Below are 26,643 nucleotides of genomic sequence, written 5' to 3' on the forward strand. Positions count from 1 at the left end.
CGACCCCCCGTGTTTGAGAAGTCAAAGCCCTTTGGATGAGTTATCTGTACAGCTGCCACCGCTATCTTTTGATTTCCTTACGTTTTCTTCTCTTCTTCTTTCTTGGCCCATCTGCTCCTCAGAGCAGAGCAGGCAGGCCCGTTGCCCTAGAGTGGGGACACATGCTGCTCTAAAGCCAGTACTGTTCATTTGGACAATATCTCTCGTTCACATTCGTTTGTAAATGTCAAAACTTAACAAAAATGACATATGTAGCTACCTACAGTATATGTGTATAACTTTGAGCTGGACTGCGTGTTTTTGTAATTATTTATTCTTTATTTTGCGCTCGTTAGCATATTTAGTTAGCAGCCTCCATGGAAATTACACATTTCTTAAAATTCTGGTAATAGACGCTCAGTTGGCTTTTTTTATTTATTTTATTAAATGTTGCCGCCCCCTTGTGTAATAAGCCGGTAATACCGTAAATCCCGGGATGAGAGAAGGACGGTATGACGATATGAAAATCTGTATACCGCCCAACCCTACTATATAGGGAATAAGGTGCTATTTGGGATGAACACACAGTACTGGTCCAATCAGACACGCCCAGCATAAGGGCCAAAGCCTAACAATAATGTTATTTTCTGGAATAAATAGGTGTTCTAATGTTAGTACATTACAGTCAAGCAAAGTCCCCCATTTTCTTCTCTGAATATTTTAGTGTGTTTGAGGAATGTCTTAGAAAGCATGGCTTTTATAGAACTTCTTTGGAAGCATAGCTACAGAGAGCAATCGCTGCCTGTGCCTGGCATAGTCACAATGCATTCTAATGCTTTATTAAAATGAGAAATCATAATTTATTAGTGCTGTTATGACATCTTTCACCAGTTTCCCCACAATCACACCCTGTTCTTAGCATGGATTGTATTAGATAAAGAAGCTGAGATCCTGATTATAATGACTGGGGATAGACAGATATATAGATAAATTGACCACCCTGGAGGGGAGCCGAAGAGGCCATCATTAAGATATTGCCTCGTCCAATGGTATTAAGGCTGATGTGAAAGGGAGGTAGGCAGGCTGGGTGTGAAATGTTTCATCTCTCTCTGGCTCAGTGTTGGGGTTGTCACTGGGGGCGTTGCTATGTCACCCGGTGAGGGTCCCTCCATGGACAGTTCTTGTGTGCGTCCCAAATGGCACCCTATTCCCTGCGTAGTGCACTACTTTTGCACTACGCAGGGAATAGGGTGCCAATTGGGAGACAACCCTTCTCTGCTGACAGCAGTCCTGCCCAGGTCTCGACACACTCAAGTCTGCAATATGATTTGGGCCCCTCCATCCATCTGCACCCTCCACCCTCAACACCCAGGTCAATGATTACATTTTCAGTTAAGAGTCACTGAGCATCAATTTGGTTAATCCATAGAGGCCTCCATCCGGGGAGAGTCCCCATCTGTAACCCCCTGAGTGTGTGTGGGTGTGTGTGGTGGTGCGTGTGTGGGTGGGTGTGTCTGTGTGTGTATGTGTGTGCATGCATGCTACATTAAACCTTTCCTCTGAGAATTCTAAACCATAATTGGCCTTAGAGTACATTTTCATTACGTATTTTGCATTATTGCTTTGGCCATGTGGGACTAAAATACAAAAGTGTTGTATTGGGAATCAATACAGCCAAGGCATGCCATAATTAGTCCTCACATTAGGTTATAGGGCTCTTGTCGAAAGGAGTGCACTAAATAGGGAATAGGGTGCCATTTGGGATGCGGGGGGAGTACAGATCACAGCCCTTTTATTGTTCCCCTATTATTCACACACACAAGACCACTCAGCCATTCAACCCTTTGTTTTAAGAACCAGAGGGAGTGTCAGACAGACAAACAGTCATTAGGATGCTATTACTCTCCTAATTGTCCCCCACTGGGAGATGATGCTCACGATGAACCTTTTAGAATAGAATCAGCGGTTCGAGCTTGTCTTTGCATGTCGAGAAACTAACATCCACTGGCTTCTAATATCAACATCGGAATGGATGAAGAGAGACGATGCTGCTGTTTCACTGCTGCTCCCTCCATGTTTCAGTAGAGTAGCCTGACAGCCTAGGTTTACTGGCGGACTCTCCACAGTTGAACTTTGAGCACAATGAGAGGTTCACTCTCCCGTTCCTCGGTGCGTCTCCACTACACTACGACCTCCTGTCTCACACCCCACTCCAGCATGCTGAGTTCCAGGCGCTCGCAGAGGGGGCCTCCCTCCACAGTGATGGCAAATAGACGGGGAGGGAGATTATGAAATTTGCTTAAGTGTGTTAATGGCCTGATTGCTGGATCCGGGCTGGATTTGCTGGAAGTTGATTGAATAGAGGTGCAGGTTTTCTCCACGCCCAGCAGAGCTCAGGGATTTGACGGCGCTCGCCAAGTCTGTTACACCAGAATTGATCTTAATTAGATCTGAAAGACCTGCCACAGCAGAATGGTCGCGGCGATTAAAATGAAAAACAGGAGAAATTACTGATCAAATTAATCATAATGTCGGGCTACAGCTGTAGGTCTGGTGTAATTTGCCAGTCCACTGAGTTACATCGGCCCCCGGCAGGGAGAGGCAGAGGAGGGAGAGAGAGGCTGCTACATACTGATCCGTGGCAGTGGGAGGCTTAGGCCAGCCCATCAACTCTCTCTAATTCCATTCGCTGAGCCCGGGCCCTCGTGACCCCTGTGCTCCATTCAGTGGAGCTAACACACTCACAGGCACACAGACACAGGTTTGCATGCACACACACAAACACACACACACACACACACACACACACACACACACACACACACACACACACACACACACACACACACACACACATTCTACCATATGTTATCACTCTCTTCCACTCTTTCTTTTCACATTCTATTCCTTTAATTTCTGTTTGATTTGTTTCTTTTTCAGAGTTCTCACATGTCCTTTCTCCACTTTCCTGTTCTTCTATAGAACGAAGAATGTAGAATGTCTCTTAAAGCAAACTGTCTGGTTGGTTAGGTGTAATACTCAGTCTGCCTGAACCTTATCTGCTGTTTTTTGTGCGAGCGACATCTTCCAGAGGCTCATGAACAGTATCATTCGCCAGCCCTACAGTACCTCTTGTATTGGTCTGTGCTGTCCTGTCACATGCTGTGTGTGTGTGTGTGCGTGCGAGTGTGTGTGTGTGTGTGTGTGTGTGTGTGTGTGTGTGTGTGTGTGTGTGTGTGCGTGCGTGCGTGCGTGCGTGCGTGCGTGCGTGCGTGCGTGTGTGTGTATGTGTTCACTTATAGCCCTTAACCTTGGCACAGTGTCTAGCGGTGTCTAGTTCTGTGGTTTCAGTGCTTACAGTATGTCCTGTCTCCATCCCTCTGTCAGCTTCCTGCCGTCTGCCTGGCCTCCCCCCTGCAGTCCTCAGCTTTCCTCTTTTCCGTCCCTGTCAGAGCTCCACACTGGGCCTGTCCACTCCATTCCATCCCTCCATCCCACAGACTCGCTGGGGTAATTACTGCCCAGAGCCCTGCTCTCTCTCTCTATCTCCCTCCCCTCCCTCCTGTTCCAGCGCTCCACAATTTACCACCAAAACGTCTGCGGACATCTCTTTCTCTCCCTCTCTCTCCTTCCTTCTCTTCCCCAGTGCACCCCGACATCACAGGACCGCGGGGCATCAGACCCACAAGTGCTGCAATTACCTGGGCCCTTTCTCTCTCCCCTATCCTTTTCTCGCTCTTTCTTCTTCCTCCTCTCTTCTCTCCCCTCCTCGCCCGACTCCCCTTCGGCTCCCTCAGTAGTCCCTGACAATCAAGCTTCATTAAGAGCCCTCTCGTGAAAACCCATCGTCACCAAGGTCAGGCTCTGCACTCTCTCCATCTCTTGCACTCCCTCCCTCCTTCCCCTCGGTCGGTCTCCAGCCCATCTCAACTGCTTTTGTCTCCAGCTGACGCCCCTTCAAAACACCCGTGTCACTGTCTTCCGCTGCAGCGCACTTTTGCCTATTTCAAACCACTGTTAGAATCAGCACCCTTCAATTTGTTTCATTCCTCTATTTGTGTGTTTTAAATGGCTCTTGCATATCGATTTAATTGATTTTCCAGATCAGGTACCCGCCTGCTTAATTTACTCATGCAGCCCCGGATAATTCCACAGTGTATTAAATGTAAATTAAGATGACATGCCCCTAGCATGCTAAATGTACAACATGATTTCCATGCCCAATAGTTCTTAGTGTGATAGTATCATATCTAACAGGACTCATGTAAGTCTATGAAATTGTCCTTTACCACTCAGAAATGTATCTTTTTTTTAAATACAGTGTTAGAGGTGAATTAAAAGACGTCATAGGTCTAATACAAACAGCACAGATATATGGTCATATCGCAGTAATTACTACTGAATTAAAATGCAGCATATTTTTCCATAAAGCACTGGATTCAACTCATTTGTTACTAGCGTGTTCTTTAAATTTAAAAAAAGTGTGTAAATGAGCAGCTGGGGATAGATGTCTTAAGTGTTGTGCCGTCACTGCTGTCTAGTGCTATCAGCAGGGCCTTGTCGGTAGTCAGGCTCCTCAGCAGCTCAAGTTGGGAGGAGGTGGAGGGAGGGAGTCTCATTAATGCACAGAAGAGCTGGCTCTTAAGAAGGCAGAAAATGGCCTTTACATAGCGACCTCAGCGCCACCACCACCATTTAGAAATACAAATGGGCACTGTGGACTGAAGCAGAAAATAAGACTGTTGTCCATCAATAGACAGCAGCACATTTCTCATATGAATATTTATACAGCAGCATAGGTGGAGGGAGATGAGGGAAACAGCATGACAGCCTTACTGCTTTTATTTACTTCAAATTAGAGGGATTAGGCCCGAAGGAAATCTTTAGACTCAGGGCCATACATTTGAAGAAGTCAAAAAAAAGAAAAAAAAAAGTCATATTTACTATGTTTTCTGAAAGAATAATACGTTTTTCACTCCAGCCCATGGACAATTCCTGCACATTTTTTTTATTAGGGATGTAACAAGCAGGTATCCTTTATCAACTGCACTCTGTTGCTGTGTGGCTCTGCAGAGGCATACTCCCCTATTTGCTACTTCCCGTCTGTGTTTTGGCGCTTCTTCCTCTTCCCCAGCCTTTCTCTCCCACTGGGCAGGCAGAGAGCTGGGGAGAAGAGAGGAGGTAACCAACTCAGCCTAGTAGTGAGACTTGGTTCCCCGATCCACCTGCACTCACACTGGGGGCGACACGCATTAGATGCCCACAGGGGAGCCTTGGGGTTGGGAAGCCAAGCCAAGGCTCACTTAACAGTGGATACGGAATAGGGTTTCTTAAATTATGAGGCTAGGCCGTGACATTGAGTTCCCCCCTCCTCTTCCTCCTCCTCCTCCTCCTCCAGTGGGCTCCCAGACACAAGCTGCTGTCTAAGTGCTCCACTCCACCGAGGAGGCCAGTCCCCCTGCGGGGCACGATTCTCCTGCCTGTAATTTCTGATGCCCATTAGTGACCACAAGGCAAACAGCCATTCTGCACAGCAGCACTGACCTGCACCGCAAAAAGCATCCTCTTTTAATGCAATGTTATTGCATTACTCTTATAGGCCAAGTCAAAAGTCCCCATTTCTGGTCAATGCAAAATATGACCAGAAAGTGTGTTATTTGCATGTTATGTTAGGGTCACTCGATAGCTACACTCTAAATGCTGATACACCATTGGAATTAAGGAAATGGAAGTATAGGCTCCATCTTATATTCATCCATGTGGGGGGTTATCTTTGGCCTCATTTGATTAGCGGAGTGAAACTGATGTTGATGCTTCTGCGAATGGACCACAATACAAAACCAATAGATTTAGTTCACTTTAGCAGCTTCTCAAAAAGCACGGCCTCGGGACTTAAACAAGCAGATTATCAATACACAAAGTCTGTAAATGTCATCAATTCATCTCACCACTTAATGCTGATATAGCGTTGTGTGTGCGTGCGTGTGTGTGTGTGTGTGCATGTGTGTGTGTTTGCTTGCACATGTGTGTGTTGTGTGAGCAGTGGGGTTTATCGATCATGGGTGACTACGTCTCGGCCACAGTGCCCCTCTCGTGTGATTAATCTCTGGAGTCAATGACACATGACAGGCCTCCCCCTCGACCTCCCTCGTTTCTCTTCATTATAAGCCATATTTTGGGACACCACAGTAAAGAGTAATCATTTACCTTTATTGTGTTTATAAGGCCGGAGCACGGATGACCCTTTCTATATTGAATTGAGGACATGGAAAGATCACCGGTCATTGATTAGGAGGATATTAAAGTAATTCAAATGCTATATTTATATGTCAAATAACAGCAATTTGAAAAGAGACGGCATTTCCCCTCAGGTCATGAAAAATGGTCAATATATTTTGTTTAGGTGATTGTTGTTCCTTAACCTTTTTAACATAAATTGTTAAACACACACCCAAAATAATTGAATCAATCTCTTGGGGTAGTTTCCTGGACACAGGTTAAACCTGGTCCTAGACTGAAAAGCACTTCCTATGAATAATCTCTATTGAGCCTGCTTTCTAGTCTAGGACTATGCTTAATCTGTGTCTGAGAAACCAGCCCCTGATTCTATACCATGTGATACTCTAACGTTGTCATTCTGTGCATTTCTTCACCCAATGTTTCATTTTCCACTTACTACTGTAGTAAAACTGAGAAGTAGCACAGACCAGGAATACAATGCATCCACTTCACACTCTCAGCCAGAGTAATACTCTCTCTGCTATTTTAGGAAACGTAGCTTGAGAAAAAGGGGCATGTTTCTCAACTTTACAACTGTATACAAACTGGACCAAATGTGTCACTTCGTAAAATCGCAATGGTCAGCTCTTTTCCACGAATGGTACTTCATCATATAGACAGTTGCCGTAAATTCAACACATCCGGGAAAAAAAAACCCGAAATATTATGGATTATTAAGCAGAGAGAAATGAGAATAAAAGGGATTTTATAAAAGGTACCTTTTTTAGCCACACAGTCGGTGGCCCCTCTGACCAGAGGAAATGTACTGTTCTGCTGATGGATGGCTATAGAACCCAGCGTGAACTCTCAAGCCCCCACAATTATCAACGAATGGGCGAGAACCGATTTCATGTAATGATTCAAGCCGCTGTTAATTTCACATGAGGCTAATGAGCGAGAGGATTGACGGCCACTATCCTGCACTCAATCATCCCTTTATAGTTAGCCCGTACGTTTTCAGGACTCTGCTCTTCCTTCATTAGCATTTAGCCTCATTAAATTCATTAAATATAGCCATTCTCCCACCGCTAAGGATGTCTATTTCCTGGAGTTAATGCATTTTATTTGATCAGCCCCCCACCCCTCCTCTGTTAACTAACTGTCAGACTGCTAGGCTAGGATGACATCACTCCATTAGCACGCACCACTCCCACCCATCTCAGGCCCACTGCCATTAGAATGGTTACGGATGTTCTGGTGTTCTACTGTCATGACATTTTCTGTCCCTGATGTTCTTTTTGCCTTTCTGGCTTTCTCGTCCCTCATCGTCAATGTTCAATGTCCTTTCGAATGTTAATTTGGGACAATGGCCAATAAGTAGAGTGGCAACAGAGGTCCATCAGTGACCCAGACTGCGCTCTGAGGACCCAGAGTGGAGGAGCTGTGTGTGAGGCTGCCCCCAAGCCATTTCAGCCAACCCTGGGACTAGAGGTGTTTGGGAGGGCCTAATGGCCTTTTGATGTACAGTAGCGGATGTGAGGGCAAGGAGGAGCCAGGGAGGGAGCTGTTTGGGGAAGCTAGGACGAGCAGAGGACTGGCAAGGCACTGACAGGCAGAGAGCGTGTTTTCTCATGTCACAGCTGATTACATTCACTCAGGAGTGGGAAAATAAGAGAGGGATGGAGGGATGTGAGAGGTGGGCCCGAGAAAACAGGAGCAAGTTTTTCCCTCTTGAGATAGACTCTTGTTGCTCTCATCCAGAAGCAAAAACTCTATTGATTGTACATTTTCCCTGTTTGGTTAACTTTTGCCACACTTTTGGCTGAGTGATAACGAGCATGACAGGAAGAATTAAGATGGATGGGCCGCTTTATCAGATGGGCTTCTTGCATCTGGCTACATTCAAGAGCATTACTTTGCCAGGCTTCCTTTCACTGCGATCATCCTCATTTTCACGTGAGGACCCTCTCAGGCAAGCTGAAGTACATTCTATTCCATACTGGTCAGATATACTGTGCCCTTATGTACAGAATAATTTGTCCATTACACATGCTGTGTATGTAGGTCTACTAGAGAAAGTATTTTCATCTTGCAGTAATTGTCTACTCTGAGCTAAATTCTCTCTGATAAGCGCCTTCTAAGGAGCTGAGATAATTATTATGGATGTTGTTCAAAGCTCATTGATAATGATAGAACACTATGTTTTCCTTTCCCAGTACACATGGCTGTAAAACAAACAAAATGGTGGTTTGTTAAATTATTGTGACTTTTGGGGCGCGCTAGATATCAAAACGTTTGAGCGCTGCATGCATCAAGCCTATCGAAACTCCCCTGAGATGCTTCCCTTTTTGTTGTCTGACCTGGGTTGATACCCATTACCTCTGCTCTTCTCTGTTCCATTGTGTCTGCCGGGAAAAGCGGTTCACTTTCAAACAGGCACATAAGAAGCGCCAGCCCAGAATAAACTCCGGTTAGTTTGAGTCACACACATTTACGTTTCCAGGGGTCTGTTCACGCTCACAGAGACCATTTTTATCCTGTTCCAGAGATTGCACGGGTTACTGCACCAGGTAACCCTCATGGACAATGGGTTACTGCACCAGGTGACCCTCATGGTCAATGGGTTACTGCACCAGGTGACCCTCATGGTCAATGGGTTACTGCACCAGGTGACCCTCATGGTCAATGGGTTACTGCACCAGGTGACCCTCATTGACAATGGGTTACTGCACCAGGTGACCCTCATGGTCAATGGGTTACTGCACCAGGTGACCCTCATGGACAATGGGTTACTGCACCAGGTGACCCTCATGGTCAATGGGTTACTGCACCAGGTGACCCTCATGGTCAATGGGTTACTGCACCAGGTGACCCTCATGGTCAATGGGTTACTGCACCAGGTAACCCTCATTGACAATGGGTTACTGCACCAGGTGACCCTCATGGTCAATGGGTTACTGCACCAGGTGACCCTCATGGTCAATGGGTTACTGCACCAGGTAACCCTCATGGACAATGGGTTACTGCACCAGGTGACCCTCATGGTCAATGGGTTACTGCACCAGGTGACCCTCATGGTCAATGGGTTACTGCACCAGGCAACCCTCATGGACAACGGGTTACTGCACCAGGTGACCCTCATGGTCAACGGGTTACTGCACCAGGTGACCCTCATGGTCAACGGGTTACTGCACCAGGTGACCCTCATGGTCAACGGGTTACTGCACCAGGTGACCCTCATGGTCAACGGGTTACTGCACCAGGTGACCCTCATGGTCAACGGGTTACTGCACCAGGTGACCCTCATGGTCAACGGGTTACTGCACCAGGTGACCCTCGTGGTCAACGGGTTACTGCACCAGGTGACCCTCATGGTCAACGGGTTACTGCACCAGGTGACACTCATGGTCAACGGGTTACTAGACCAGGTAACCCTCATGGACAACGGGTTACTGCACCAGGTGACCCTCATGGTCAATGGGTTACTGCACCAGGTAACCCTCATGGACAATGGGTTACTGCACCAGGTGACCCTCATGGTCAATGGGTTACTGCACCAGGTGACCCTCATGGTCAACGGGTTACTGCACCAGGTGACACTCATGGTCAACGGGTTACTAGACCAGGTAACCCTCATGGACAACGGGTTACTGCACCAGGTGACCCTCATGGTCAATGGGTTACTGCACCAGGTAACCCTCATGGACAATGGGTTACTGCACCAGGTGACCCTCATGGTCAATGGGTTACTGCACCAGGTGACCCTCATGGTCAATGGGTTACTGCACCAGGTAACCCTCATGGACAACGGGTTACTGCACCAGGTGACCCTCATGGTCAACGGGTTACTGCACCAGGTGACCCTCATGGTCAACGGGTTACTGCACCAGGTGACCCTCATGGTCAACGGGTTACTGCACCAGGTGACCCTCATGGTCAACGGGTTACTGCACCAGGTGACCCTCATGGTCAACGGGTTACTGCACCAGGTGACCCTCGTGGTCAACGGGTTACTGCATCAGGTGACCCTCATGGTCAATGGGTTACTGCACCAGGTGACCCTCGTGGTCAACGGGTTACTGCACCAGGTGACCCTCATGGTCAACGGGTTACTGCACCAGGTGACACTCATGGTCAACGGGTTACTAGACCAGGTAACCCTCATGGACAACGGGTTACTGCACCAGGTGACCCTCATGGTCAACGGGTTACTGCACCAGGTGACCCACATGGTCAACGGGTTACTACACCAGGTGACCCACATGGACAACGGGTTACTGCACCAGGTGACCCTCATGGTCAACGGGTTACTGCACCAGGTGACCCTCGTGGTCAACGGGTTACTGCACCAGGTGACCCTCGTGGTCAACGGGTTACTACACCAGGTGACCCACATGGTCAACGGGTTACTGCACCAGGTGACCCTCATGGTCAATGGGTTACTGCACCAGGTGACCCTCATGGTCAACGGGTTACTGCACCAGGTGACCCTCGTGGTCAACGGGTTACTGCACCAGGTGACCCTCATGGTCAACGGGTTACTGCACCAGGTGACCCTCGTGGTCAACGGGTTACTGCACCAGGCGACCCTCGTGGTCAACGGGTTACTACACCAGGTGACCCTCGTGGTCAACGGGTTACTGCACCAGGTGACCCTCATGGTCAACGGGTTACTGCACCAGGTGACCCTCATGGTCAACGGGTTACTGCACCAGGTGACCCTCATGGTCAACGGGTTACTGCACCAGGTGACCCTCATGGTCAACGGGTTACTGCACCAGGTGACCCTCATGGTCAACGGGTTACTGCACTAGGTGACTCTCGTGGTCAACGGGTTACTGCACCAGGTGACCCTCATGGTCAACGGGTTACTGCACCAGGTGACCCTCATGGTCAACGGGTTACTGCACCAGGTGACTCTCGTGGTCAACAGTGACTGTAACAGAGTTGACATGTACCGTCCTCATTTTACCCATAGTGCAAAATATGTATTTGTAACAATTTGGCTGCTTTATCAAAGAATGATATCTACATTGAAGCAAGGACCTTCTTTTTGTACCAACTGACTCCATGGGCTGTACAGTATGTATTCAGTTAGGGTGATGAATAAGGCTTATGGGGAGTGATGGCAAGTAGATGTGACGAGAAACATCTGTGGCTTGTGGTCCTGTGATGATGACATACTGATGTTTCAATATAATAATATAATATTTGTCCCACAGTGTACCTGACTGGTGACTCCACAATATATATTCATCCAATTATTTGATGTCATTATCAGATTCCTGCGGCTCTTCGTTGTGGGTTATTGGCACGATTCGGCCCTAGCGAACGGCTAGTGAGATCCATACCACTAAGACTCCATAACCACCCTATTGATGGGAGAATGAAAAAGCTGGAACACAATGGTTTATATGGCCTTGTAAATAGGAAGATCACTGTTTATCTCCTGCAACACATGCAATCAACACAAATGCTGGGCCACGTCTGTCATTTTCTGCCTCCTATAGCGCTGTTGAGAGGAGGCACTGTGGCGGAAAATCACCTGTTTAGATGTCCAACACTGCTATCCCCCCTTCTTATGCCTAGTTCTCCCTCACGCCGCTACCCATATTACCCAATTCAAGACCCGAGGCTAGAGCCCAGTCGATTATCTCTTTTTTACCTGGATTTACCAGAATAATAGCCTCCGCATAGCAGAGGAATAGCAAACACAATGATACTACCACCAACATATTCAGTTGGGCACGTATAGCTACACAAGGAAATAGCACTGAAGTATCAACACACGCACACACCGATACCATTATCTGTGTACTGATCCAGACCTCTCCAACTCCACATGAGGCCTGGCTCTGCTCCGCTCTGCTAGCTGTAGTGCAGACGCCTCTCTCTACATCCTCCTTCTCTCCACTGTGCCTCTATCAGGCTAGCACATCACCCCGTTGTATTACCAAATACACATCATTAACCCAGTTAAATAAGGAAACCCCCTTTGTCAGACCAGCGCATCGCTTGACATAACCAAATCACCTAAGAGCATGATGTTTAAACGACCATGACCAAATCCCTCTCTGCCTCACCTGGACTCCACCATTGTATCACCTCTCACTCACACAAATCCTCTCCCCCTCAGCAGAGAGCAGAGAGAGAGGGGAGAGAGAGAGAGAGCGTGGCTCTGCTCAGAAATGAAGGGAGGATTATCTGTTAATGCAATCCCTCACTGACTGATATCACCAGCCGACCCTTCCTGCCACTTTCGCACCGATACATGTATTTATTTGAAGATTTGGCCTGGATAAGACCCTCTGAAATCCAGCACCGTGGTCATAAAGCAGAATGAGGGTGTCTGGCTGGCTCTCTCCATCCCCCCTCCCACCAGGACAGATATAGAGGCAGACCTGGCACCTCATCACACTCATCCTTTATTTCTGTCTAAAATGTCACTATGTGAACATATTGCATCAAGGGAGAGAAATGTATATCTCAATGTCACTATTACAATAATAGCAGGCTAAACCCGTATTATCATAGTGACACTACAAGCTTTGTCATAGAGAAGAGTTTAAACAGTCTGTCCACACACTACCATTTTGTCTAGATACCAATCCCACTCCAAATACTTTTTGGCATGAAGGAATCTTGCCATTCCATGGGCTAGCCAGGTTTTTATTTTGTTATTGTTTTTCTTTCTCCTGATTCCATGAGATGTCAAAGTAAACAAACTATTGCTATCTCTTCTGACATCAACTTCAATATGATCTAAAATGAACAAGATACGTTTAGAAGGTTAGAAGTCCGTATATCATCGCAAAAAAAAAGTATATTTAAAATGACACGAGTCCTTTAAGGGCATCCATTTCACGGCAGAGTGACGTGTTTTCAAAAACAATTACTGTATGACAAGTAATGAAATACATGCTTCCTCTTCTGTTCTGTTTCGCTGGCCTTTACAATAATACTACCCTGACTAGAGCAAATTGATTGTAAAGTTACAAGCCTACCCTTACGGAAAAAACACATGATTTCACATGCAGAAACTCACATGATTTAACATGTAAAATGTCCACATTTTGCACATGTAAAATGTCATTTCACGTGAAATTTGACATGTAAAATCATGTGAAACCATGTGGTTTTGGAACACCACATATGATGATACTTCACATAAAGCTTCACATGTGGATATTTTTCACATGAAATTTCACAGGTGATGCCCTGCAAACAGAAACTCTGTGTTTTCAACGTACATATTTAAAATACATGGTTACAGTGTGTATGTTTATTTATACAGTAATTATTACTCAATCCCTCACCTGGGATTTGAACACGGCATTCCAATCTTTGCTACGCAACCATGTCTGTGTCAATAACTGATTTCACCTGTATTCCTGCACTTTGGAAAAACAATTTGATTTATCATCGGGATTCAGTAGTATCATTAAATCGGAATAATATGACCCACCAACATTGGACATTAAATAAGTCAATGAAATCAATGACAGAATAATCCGCTGAATTGATAACTAAAAGAGCAATGCAGATGGCACTCTTTTACTAAGTGCAGTGATGTAAGCCAAATCAAATTTTATTTATCACATACACATGGTTAGCAGATGTGAATGCGAGTGTAGCGAAATGCTTGTGCTTCTAGTTCCGACAATGCAGTAATGACCAACGAGTAATCTAACCGAATAATTCCAAAACTACTACCTTATACACACAAGCGTAAAGGGTTAAAGAATATGTACATAAAGATATATGAATGAGTGATGGTACAGAACGGCATAGGCAAGATGCAGTAGATGGTGTCGAGTACAGTATGTACATATGAGATGAGTAATGTAGGGTATGTAAACAAAGTGGCAAAGTTTAAAGTGGCTAGTGGTACATGTATTACATAAAGATGTGGCGCAGCAGATGTATCAGCAGACCCCGAATACAGAGGTTGCGAGTTCAAATCCCAGTTGCGGTCATCAGATGTTTACACTATTTTAGCTGAACAGCGTACCACCTACCTTAAAACCCCATAGAATTTCTTTACTTCCCTTTTCACATGTTGAGCTGTCAAAAGAGACACGAGGTCAGTTGTTCACATGTATTCAATTTAGAGTTCACATGTTAGCACCATCTTTTCTCATGTGAGGAGTATAACATGTGTTCATGTTCACGAAATGTGCAGATTCACGTGTGAAAAACGTTTACATGTGAAAATAGAATTAGCATTTCAGTTTCATGGTATCACTTGTTGAAATTTCACATCTCCATGTTGTCACATTTATTTCACGAGGTGATGCTTCCACACGTATTTCACATATGTAGTTTCATGTTATCGCATGTTGCTTTTAAATGTTGCCACATGTTAACACATTAACGTCAGTGCTACAATGTGATCACGTGAAGTGTGTGATTTTTTTCACAAGGGTCTCTTGGAACAAGAGCATGGAAAAACAAATACAATTGTCAAATGTTAGTGCATATGTTTAATCATTTTGAGACAATGATATATGTCAATTAGCCAATGACGAGTAAAAGCTTGAATGAGATTCTCAAATGCACTTCACCCCTGTGAAGGGTGAATTTCTTCTTAACGTTTAAGACTGAAGTTGGTCAGAAAGACGAACGCGGGTTGGGCATTTAAAGAAACTCCTGCGATTTTTGAAAAAAAAAAAAAAAGACTTTCAGACTAGGGGACCCAATATCAATCATGGCCAGTTTGAGGCCACCAACATGAAATATGATTTCATAAGAAAAATGCAGTGTCATTCTTTAATGTGCTTAACCTTTACTGTCAATGAAAAAGTATTGATCGTTCCGTGGCATTTTTTCATCATTTGATTTCAGAAGGCGTAATAATATAGTGGTTGGGGTACCATAAAAGATGAATGGCAACTGAATGGTCTCAGCTTAACAAAGCTCAGGTCCCCACAGAATGATTTAGCCGGTGGGCCGAAGCACCATATCTGCTTTAGTTTTCAAGATAATCGATCCTTGGTGAGGTGGAGCATTTTTTTTTCTTCTTCATATAAGCTACATTTATTTTTTCTAAACACATTTCCGTTTGTTGGCCATCTCTATTCTCGATTTTTTTATTTTTTTAATAATTATTTTTAAGTTCGCTAGCTGGTCAAACAAATGCTGCCAAGTACTATAACAGTAAACCAATCAAAACCTGGGTACCATCTCTGCTAATTGCGTCTGCCAATCATGTTCTCTGTTACAAAATAAGTAAACACAGCTGATGCCAGCTCAAGGTGGAAGGAGAGAGGGGAAGCCCGGGAGTCGGAAATGGCGGCGAATAGTGTGGAAATGGAGGAAATTGAGGAAAAGTTGGTAAAGCAACAGCTGTGCTGGAAGGCGAACAATATGGGTGTCAGTTCTGGGTGGGAGGATGAGGGTCAAGGACTGGAATGGTCGGTAGTGGAAAGTCATAGGAAGAAGAGAGATCGTGATACAGAAAGCAGTGGAGCGTTTAATAAAGAAAACATAAAGAGGGCCGAGGTAGGAAGCAAGAGTAATGATGTGTTTGAGTGGAAAGTGGTGATGGTGTTTGATGAGACCACAGGGCCTCACTTACACCCTATCCAACTAACTAATGCCATAGAGAAAGAGGTAGGTGAAGTGAAATTAGCTTTGGAAAAAGGTAGATTGTTAATATTTTGTGGTAGACAGGCTCAGCATGAGAAGATTCTGAAAATAAAAAACGCTTAATGGGAAGAAGATTAAAAGCCATGTCCCTGGTGCTTATGCTATTTTCCCCAGTGTATTGATCCCTATGTTTCCTGTCTCTCTGTGCCAGTTCATCTTGTATGTTTCCAAGTCAACCAGCCTTTTTGCCGTTCTCCGGCTTTTTGCTATTCTCCTTTTTCTAGTTCTCCCGGTTTTGACCCATGCCTGTTTCTGGACATTGTACCCGCCTGCCTGACCATTCTGCCTGCCTTGACCACGAGCCTGTCTGCCACTCTGTACCTCCTGGACTCTGATCTGGTTTTGACCTTTTTGCCTGTCCACGACCATTCTCTTACCTAACCCTTTGGATTAATAAACATTGTAAGACTCCAACCATCTACCTCCTGTGTTTGCATCTGGGTCTCGCCTCGTGCCTTGATACAGAAGTATATGAAAGATATTGCGCATCCATTATACATTGAAGTTATCTACCCATATTGGTTTTTACATGGTTATCCTTTTGTCTATGCATTCTCTATGTGCTGTTAGGATGTTCAATTGTTTCACCAGGCCTCAATTGTTTAAACATTAGCCCCCTCATAACATTATTGCCCGCCAGCACAAGCCAGTCGCAGCTTAAGAAGTGTTTCTATTATTTCTCTATTCTGTTGAGTAATTGGACAGTCTCCTCTGTCGGCCTGCTCTTCGATCTACTTACTCAACCTAATAAGGCTCTGCTCTGCTGCACTACAACCAAATCAGCAGTGCATTTTCAGGCCGTAATAAGTGGTTAGCTTGATTTATATGGGTAATCTCATGCTCCTTCTTGGCTGGAGCTCCACAGGCTCTGCCCACACGGAGACCTCCTCTACAACCGCTTGGCCAGTCCACCGGTTCCAGATGAGTCCATTATAGCCGGGGTAAAGACGGTCATTTTTTAACCCTCGAGATGAGCGGTGTGGTGGAGCGGTGTGGTGGCGGGGTAGTTCAGAGTGGGAGGTGTTGAAGTGGTGGTGCATGGCCACCGTGGCTCCTTCTATTGTTAGAGCTAGATGGTCTGGGGCTGCCTGGCCCCTGTAGAGATGGTGCTGGACCCTGGGGGCCACAGGAAGCACTTAGACTGGTAAAATTGCCACTTATTCATCAGCCCACACCAAGCTTTCATCTGTGCCCTGGAGCACACACCTCTAGGGCCTGGATGATGGACTACTGTACATATAGACTTCACAGTACGACTGTCGTTAGGAAAACAAAGCATTGGCACTCTGTTTTCTCAAGCTACTTCACTTTCTTCATCCTGTACTCGCTCTCCCATGTTTGTGTATGCTAACATTTCAAGAATACCAATAAACCTTATTTGCTACTGATCAAACAGCATAACTTATTATATTTGACCTCTAATGGTGGATTGTGTACCTTCAGTTGAACCCTCTGGCCAGCCAGGCAGCGGTGGCGGCGGCGGCTGCTGCAGCTATGAGCTCCATCGCCGGCTCCCAGGTCTTTGGCAACGCCCTCTCCAACCTGCAAGCTGGAGTCACGGGTCAGCTGGTCACCAATGCACAAGGACAGGTGAGTGTCCACTCATAACACCACTTATAACACAAAAAGTGATGTATATCAGGTTTCAACTTTTCATAAGACATGTCTGGAATGAAAACCTAGTGGAAGATCACGTCCCACAATGGTGGTTACTGTTACAGTACATTTCCATGCTGTTCAGTGCTACAATAAACACTTTTCACTAACTAAATACATGCAAACAGAACTCCAAAGACTGGATGGCCTCAATATTCCGTTTTCTTATGTAGCAATGTTGTTTGGGGGGGGTTATTTATTTATTTATCAGCCCCGTGGCAGACATACTGTCATATGTTAAGCTTTTTGGCAATAAACAAAGCCCTTCTTCCTCTTATCCGCATGTGCCGGTCACCGTAAAATGCTGACCACGTCATATTTACAGGGTGGCTGCAGAATTGTTCCATCAGTAGCCAGTGGCTTGAACGATGACGCTTGTCAGAGTGGGGCCCTATCTAATGAATCATCTTATTGCAGGTGCACACAGCACATATTCAAGAAAGATCATATGGGCAATGTGCCCTTTCACGCCAGCCAGTTATTTACCTTAACCCCCGCTATCCTGTTGATCGCTAACTTAAAACCACTGCCTGACGAATGCATTAGACGCTGGCTCTCATAGTTTTATGACAAGACAGACCGTATTCCATGTTTGTTGTGTAGGAAGTCTGTAAGGCGTAAGAGTTGCCGTACAGGGGAGTTTTTCTCGATATGCTCATGACTAAGCGATGCACATATTGCAGGCTACTTAGAATTGTGTCCAAAATGTGTTTCTCAAGAGTGTATATGTTCTTCTTCTGATAAGCTGTAGACCACACTATCTACCTAGCTGTCTACATACCACCACAGTCCAATGCTGGCACTAAGACCGCACTCAATGAGCTGTATTCCGCCATAAACAAACAGGAAAACGCTCATCCTGAGGCGGCGCTCCTAGTGGCGAGGGACTTTAATGCAGGGAAACTTAAATCAGTTTTACATAATCTCTATCATCATGTTAAATGTGCAACCAAAGGGGGAAAAAACTCTAGACCACCTTTACTCCACACACAGAGACCCGTACAAAACTCTCCCTCACCCTCCATTTGGCAAATCTAACCATAATTCTATGCTCCTGATTCCTGCTTACAAGCAAATATTAAAGCAGGAAGCACCAGTGACTCGGTCTATAAAAAGGTGGTGATGAAGCAGATGCTATGCTACAGGACTGTTTTGCTAGCACAGTCTGGAATATGTTCCCGGGATTCTTTAGATGGCATTATGGAGTACACCACATCAGTCAATGGCTTCATCAATAAGTGCATTGATGACGTCCTCCCCACAGTGACTGTAAGTACATACCACAACCAGAAGCCATGGATTACAGGCAACATCCGCACTGAGCTAAAGGGTAGAGATGCCGCTTTCAAGGAGCGGGACTCTAACCCGGAAGCTTATAAGAAATCCCGCTATGCCCTCCAACGAACCATCAAACAGGCAAAGCTTCAATACAGAACTAAGATCGAATCGTACTACACCGGCTCCGACGCTCGTCGGATGTGGCAGGGCTTGCAAACTATTACAGACTACAAAGGGAAGCAGTCAAGTACTGCCCAGTGACACGAGCCTACCAGACGAGCTAAATGACTTCTACTGTTTGCTCGCTTCGAGGCAAGTAACACCGAAAAATGCACGAGAGCATCAGCTGTTCCGGACGACTGTGTGATCACGCTCTCCGTAGCAGATGTGAGTAAGACCTTTAAACAGGTCAACATTCACAAGGCCGCAGGGCCAGACGGATTACCAGGACGTGTACACCGAGCATGCGCTGACCAACTGGCAAGTGTCTTCACTCACATTTTCAACCTCTAGCCATGAAGTGCTTTGAAAAGCTGGTCATGGCTCACATCAACACCATTATCCCAGAAACCCTAGACCCACTCCCTTTGAATATCGCCCCAACTGATCCACAGATGATGCCATCACTATTGCATTCCACATTTCCCTTTCCCACCTGGACAAGAGGAACACCCATGTGAGAATGCTATTCATAGACTACAGCTGAGTGTTCAACACCATCGTGCCCTCAAAGCTTATCACTAAGCTAAGGACCCTGGGACTAAACACCTCCCTCTGCAACTGGATCCTGGACTTCCTGACGGGCCGCCCCCAGGTGGTAAAGGTAGGTAACAACACATCCCCCACTCTGATCCTCAACACGGGGGCCCCTCAGGGGTGCGTGCTCAGTCCCCTCCTGTACTCCCTATTCACTCATGACTGCATGGCCAGAAACGGTTCCATCAAGAGGCGACTCTGGGATGCTGGCCTTCTAGGCAGAGTTCCTCTGTCCAGTGTCTGTGTTCTTTTGCCCCTCTTAATCTTTTATTTTTATTGTCCAGTCTGAGATGTGGCTTTTTCTTTGCAACTCTGCCTAGAATGCCAGCATCCAGGAGTCGCCTCTTCACTGTTGACGTTGAGACTGGTGTTTTGCGGGTGCTATTTAATAATGAAGCTGCCAGTTGAGGACTTGTGATGCATCTGTTTCTCAAACTAGACACTCTAATGTACTTGTCCTCTTGCTCAGTTGTGCACCGGGGCCTCCCACTCCTCTTTTTATTCTGGTCAGAGCCAGTTTGCACTGTTCTGTGAAAGGGAGTATGTAACGATGTGCGGTGAGAGTCGAGAAGCAAGCACAGGGAGTGAGTGTTTGAATAAAATAAACGGAACATAATACAAAACAAGAAACACTAACAGAACACAGACATGAAACAGAAACAAGGAAGGAACAAAAGGGAGTGACATATATAGGGAAGGTAATCTGGGAAGTGATGGAGTCCAGGTGAGTCTGATGACACGCAGGTGCGCATAACGATGTTGACAGGTGTGCGCCATAATGAGCAGCCTGGTGACCTAGAGGCCGAAGAGGGAGCATACGTGTCAGAGTAGTACACAGCGTTGTACGAGATCTTAATTTTTTGGGGTAATTTCTCGCATGGAATAGCCTTCATTTCTCAGAACAAGAATAGACTGACTGAGTTTTCAAAAGAAAGTTCTTTGTTTCTGGCCATTTTGAGCCTGTAATTGAACCCACAAATGCTGATGCTCCAGATACTCAACTAGTCTAAAGAAGGACAGTTTTATTGCTTCTTTAAATCATAACAACAGTTTTCAGCTGTGCCAACATAATTGCAAAAGGGTTTCTAATGATAAATTAGCCTTTTAAAATGAGTGATGGTTGCTGACCAATGAGTGATGGTTGCTGATAATGGGCCTCTGTACACCTATGTAGATATTCAATGAAAAAAAATCAGCCGTTTCCAGCTACCGTAGTCATTTGCAACATTAACAATGTCTACACTGTATTTCTGACCAATTTGATGTTATTTCAATGGACACAAAATGTGTTTTTCTTTCAAAAACAAGGACATTTCTAAGTGACCCCAAAGTTTTGAACGATAGTGTACACATTACCTAAATTACCTCGACTAACCGGTGCCCCCGCACATTGACTCTGTACCGGTAGCCCCTGTATTTAGCCTTGCTGTTGTTATTTTACTGCTGCTCTTTAATTATTTATTGCTTTTATTTTTTACTTTTTTTTGTATTTTTCTTAAAACTGCACTGTTAATTGTAATTGTAAGTAAGCATTTCACTGTAAGGTTTACTACACCTGTTGTATTCGGCGCATGTGACAAATAAAATTTGATTTGATTTCTATGCGTTTGCCCACGTGTAGTGTATACTCTAAACAGCATGTGTGAGTGATGCTAAACACGGCTAATGAGAAAGTATAGGTTTCCCTGGTCTGGAAATGCCCAGAGCGCCGGGGACAGATCGCCATGGAGATGGATTTGATGGGATGCTCTGTGCTTTTGTAATGTCACGGCGACTGACACTGGCTGACATAATAAGGTCACGGAGACGGTCAAAGCCCTGGGCGACAGTCCTTTGCTCCTACACCTTATTATTCAGAGCATTATTCAGTCTGAGCACTCTGAAACATGCACTTCACTACTACTATTAACCCAGGATCCCCCCCACCACACACACACACAAATGCGCGTGCACATGCACACATACCCCTCTGATACTGGAAACATTAGAGGTTAATGCATGCCTGCAACTTGACTGGAGGACCAACAAAACAGCGCCTCAGAAGCTGAATGCCCACCATAAAAGCAGCACTTGTGTCAGTCTGTAGAATCCCAAACAGACTTTGGCGTTTGTTTTGCTGGAAGAACGACAGAAGAACTAGAATCCCTCCAAAATGTGTGTGCTTGTTGAATATTGTGTTGTGGTTTAGCTAGGTTAGGCAGCAGTCGTTTAGCTAGGTTATGCAGCATTGTTACTGTGCTAAAAGCACAAGGATTTTGAACGAGGTATCCGAATGAAAATACCTGCCCTGCCTTCATTTGGAGTCCTTTCTTCTCCTATAGGTCTTTTAATCTGAATGAAGTATTTTACTTTTGAAGAGAGGATAACACAGTAAGTGACCCTGTCATTAATGCCCAGTCGATTTCTTCCTCTTAGCTTATTGGAGTAGGTTTGGATTTGATCATGTGGCTTTAACATGTGTCCACCTGATTACATTTGTCAATCTTTTTTCACTTTCCAAGGCTAGTCGACGAAGCCACTCTTCAGTCCCATCTGTTTGAATACGGCTGTGAGAAAATAGTAGGAATTTATTTGATATCAATACACAGATTGCCTTGGGAAAGCATTACACCATTTTACTTTAGTTTCCTCAGTATCTAATACAACGATTAAGGTCAAATATATTTTTTAAAATATCTTGAAATAAGATACATTTATTGTATTAAGCCATGTTTAGGTTTAAATAAGCAAAATTATCTGCCAATGATGTTAGATAATTTAGCTTGGTACATAAAAACAGTGAATTAACTCAATATAAGATATTTAGGCTTGCTTAGATTTCACTTTTTGCAGTGCACAGTGAATATTGCATTTACTGAATTGTTGTGGACATACACTGTATTTCCAGTTTACTATAGCATACATAATGTAGTAAAAAAACTGCAGTATGCAGTATACTATAATTATTACTGCAGTGTTTTTGCAGACATTACTGTAGTATTTACTACAGTGTTTTTATTTTTCTATCTTGGATATAGCAGTGGAAGCCTTCTCCTTGAGGAAACCTACTGGACATAATACTAAAAAAGCACATTTTCCATAACCTGTAGGTAGGTAGGACTGAGGTCTGAGCGAATAACCTGTGGAGAACAAAATATATGGTCTACACCTGGTATGCAGGTTTCTCCCTTCTGGGTGGCACAAAATGGGATATAGGGGAGGGGGATTGGCAGGGTATTTGCAAATGAAATACTGTAGTATAATATAATATACTAATTACTATAGAGTTTTTGGAGACTGTAGTGTTTTTGCGGAAATTACTGTAGTATTTACTGTAGTGTTTTTGCGGTCTGAGGTATACTGTAGCATTTACTATAGTTTTCTACAGTATTCTACAAAATTCTATAGTAAGTACGACACATGATCGAGGGATACTACAGTGTGTAGAATATGACTAAATAATGATGTAGTAAGTACTGTAGTATTCTATTGTAAACTGTAGTATTTTTTTCATGTGGGATGGGTGCCTGGTCTTTGTGTTTCCTGGTGAAACCCCCATGAGCCTGGGCTGTTGGACCCATCCATCCTCTTCACTGAGCTTTGATAAAGGCCAGAGCCCACAGGGCTGACTGCTGTTACTAATGCACACAATGCCAGGCAGGAACACACATGCTCTGTTAACCTGCACGGGCACAACCACAGAGGGACTCCGCTGAAATACAAATACAAATCCGTCCTCAGTGGTAGAGGAAACATATTCTGACATTAACTTTTGAACCCCTGTTTTCACCTAACAGCGGGGCAAATAAAAGGCAGGTGAATAATACTTCAGGTGTCTGTATATTTTGTAATATGGTAGAATATTCACACTGTGTTAGGACCACAATCAAAATGGCTTTACATCTGACTGTGTGACCTTATAAAGCAATTCACATGCCTTATCAAAGTGTCATGCTTGATGTCTTTGAGCTGTAATGAGGTAAGTCAGGACTTCCAAACGTTTCCCATCCCGGGGCTCTATTCCAACATGGTTCTCTATTCCCAGCACGGAGATAGCAGGAGGGGAAAATGGCCAGAGATCTTGTCTGGCCACCATGGCTAACACCACAGCTTGCCCTGGCCTGGCTGGATAGATGAGACAGCATTTCTGTGGAAACAAGAGAAGAGCAGGATAATCTTAATGAGTTCTGCTAAGAGAAGGGAGAGAGAGGAGGATGCGGGTCCTGACCGTTCCTGACACACCACACTATCATGAGTGGAAAACAAATACATGAGGAGGAAAAAGACAAAGAGAGGAAAGGTAAACATGAAGGATGCTGGTTGGACAAAGCTGACAATACTATTGTTTGTTAGAAGGTGCCACAACCTATGTGACTCTGTGTGTATAAAATGCCATAACTGGCTGTAGTCTGCCACCGAAGCATGTATTCTCCATTGACCTCTCCATGAATCTACAGACCTCTCCATGAATCTACAGACCTCTCCATGAATCTACAGACCTCTCCATGAATCTACAGACCTCTCCATGAATCTACAGACCTCTCCATGAATCCATCAGAACTTACATGTTTTACATAATCAGTGTCACAATCAACTGCCTTGAGAAACGCCATCTGAGCACTGCCATAGATCATCCACGAGGTCTGAGGGAGAGAAGGAGATGTGGCGGTAGCGGTGCATCCGGGGCAAGAGCTAAACTGTCAGTTCCCTGCCCGTGCTATTACGCTAATCTCTTGTAGAATAACCACTTAATCCAACGAGGATGAATAATTGAGTGGAACAAGTCCTCCGCCACGGAGGCACGCGAAGCCAGATGTCGAGAGACATGAGCGTCAGGCGGCGCAATAAAATATGCTAAGTGGCAAGAGAGGAGAGCATTACAGGGGGAATCGGCGGCGGCGACACAGAGCCCGGAGAGAGAGAGAAATTATCTGTTGCTTAACACGAAGCAACGTAAGCAAATGAGCCGTGGAGGGGATGAATTACAGATTGCCGGCCTACCTTTCTACCACTGATCCTTCCCCATTATGTCAAACAGGGAGGAGGGAGGGAGGGGGGGCAATAAAGCAGAGAGAGGCATGGCAGGGAGAATCAGATTAGCACTGGAAGCAGTAGTGAGATGCTGGACTACAGTATGGGGGGGACCTGTTTACATTTCGCTGTGAAATTATATATAGTGGCAGGTGCACGTGTAATAATTTTTATGTCTGACCTATATACTATACTATATGATTATTTTGGTGATTTGTACACAATGCTTGAAGTAGGCAGCATGAGCTACCAAAACATTAATTGTGCTTGTGTCCATTTATTTTGGTAAAAATGTTTTGCCTTTGTTTTTTTACTATAACAAAATACAACAATGCTAGCCCAAATCTTCCAGCCAGGTCCAAATGACAAGTTTTGTAAAATAATTGCAAGCCCGACCATGTTCACTCTCCTCTGGCATAATTAGGCTGCGTGCTGTGGTCCTGTCAGTGGAGAGAACAGGCAGAGAGACTGAAACTCTGAAGCTGTCTGTCCAGGACCAGTCCACAGATTACATTAACCTTCATCATTGTGAAGAGGCGCTAAGTCCCCCCCTAAAGCGCTACTCTTGGCCACACTCTGGCAGCTCTGAGAGCTAAAATGTTGCGGTGACACTCTGCCGCCCCCTTTGATCTGCACTTCCTGATTACAGCCATGGAGGAGAGAAGAGGAGAGCTGGGGATGAGAGGGGGAGAGGAGGAGAGGAGGGGATGAAGTACCCCAGGGACCCTGGGAGCTGAATTGGACATTTGGGGTGTGTGTGTGTGTGTGTTGGTGTGCATGCAAGCGCACTTGTGTGTGTGTGTGTTGAAGGGGGGGGGTCTCTCAGTATTAGCAACCCCCCATAACAGAAACCGACAAATACACATATACACACATGAATCTTACACACACGCCCCTCTCCTGGCCTGGTGATGGATAATACAGGCGGTGGTCTGCACCAGCACACACACAGGTACTCAGAGCTGACCTTTGCAGTGTGCTCCCAGCAGTGGGCTCTGCCTTCACTTGGTTTGGCCTATAAAACCTCCTCTATGACAGATGATCAGATAATCTGCCTGTGAGTTCCCTCACACACATGAACTCAACCATCAAGTGCTTGGGCTTTGATACTGCCATTCCAAACGTTTGTGCGTCCACTGACATACATGTATTGTCATACGCAATGCACAAGTATTTAATGGGGGAGTTCATATAGAATCTGAAAGGCGCTCTATACTTCTGTGCAGTAGATCAACAGTTGTAGAACAGTTGTAACGATAATTGCCTTCCTAACCTTATCTATGTACTGTAGATCAATGGAATGACCCATCTGATTTCTTCTCCTCTCACCCCTCCTTTTTCAGATAATTGGAACGATCCCACTGATGCCCAACTCTGGGGGGCCCTCGAGCCAATCAGGGGGCGGAAACCCTGCGCTGCAGGTCCAGCCAATTACACCTCAGCTTCTGACCAACACCCAGGGCCAGATCATCGCCACGGTGATCGGCAATCAGATCCTGCCTGTCATCAACACCCAGGGAATCACACTGTCACCAATCAAGCCTGGACAGCAGGTAACCACACATATGTACTGTATAGTACACACACACATGCACAGACACAAACACACACACACACAAGTCACATCACATACAAGACACATGAAGATATATTCCTACTCACAGAAAATGCCAATTGAGTACATTCGAAGACCAAAAATCTGTGTGTTTTTCTGTTTACTCGTGAGAAACAATACTAGTCAAGTCTGATGTTTTTTCAGCTATCACGTCTTCTCATCTTCTGTCTAAACGCAACATGAGAAGATTTCCTTCTCATAAACATAACCCCCAACTGTAGCATTTCATTGCTCCCAGTGTTTGGAAGTGGTTGCTTTCGATTAAACCAGTCTCTTGACTAGGGCAGTAAAGATTACAGAAGTGTGACAGAAAGAAAGAGTGATATATCAAAATTTGTCAGGCCTTTGAAAATATACTCTTTTCTTAGGAGCTAATAAGCAGCACGATGGTGCATCCTCACAAAGGTGCGTGTTTGTGTGTGTGTAAAGCACCTGTCAGGGAACCTCTCAAACTCCCTCTCTGGCAGTCTGCAGAGCCCCTG

The 26,643-nt window shown here is 45.1% G+C and overlaps 1 protein-coding gene across 2 annotated transcripts in view; it reads left to right on the forward strand.

Moving 5' to 3' along the window:
• Positions 1-26,643, forward strand: part of LOC110535637 (POU domain, class 6, transcription factor 2-like) — a 117,176-nt gene that overhangs the window by 55,702 nt on the left and 34,831 nt on the right. For both annotated transcript variants that reach the window (XM_036935370.1, XM_021620750.2), the window contains exons 6-7: positions 17,290-17,436; positions 25,890-26,099. In XM_036935370.1, the coding sequence (XP_036791265.1) occupies positions 17,290-17,436; positions 25,890-26,099 (357 nt within the window). The remainder of the gene's footprint in view (positions 1-17,289; positions 17,437-25,889; positions 26,100-26,643) is intronic.

Source organism: Oncorhynchus mykiss, chromosome 11 (assembly GCF_013265735.2).
Source record: "Oncorhynchus mykiss isolate Arlee chromosome 11, USDA_OmykA_1.1, whole genome shotgun sequence".
In the NCBI taxonomy this organism is placed as follows: Eukaryota; Metazoa; Chordata; class Actinopteri; order Salmoniformes; family Salmonidae; genus Oncorhynchus; species Oncorhynchus mykiss.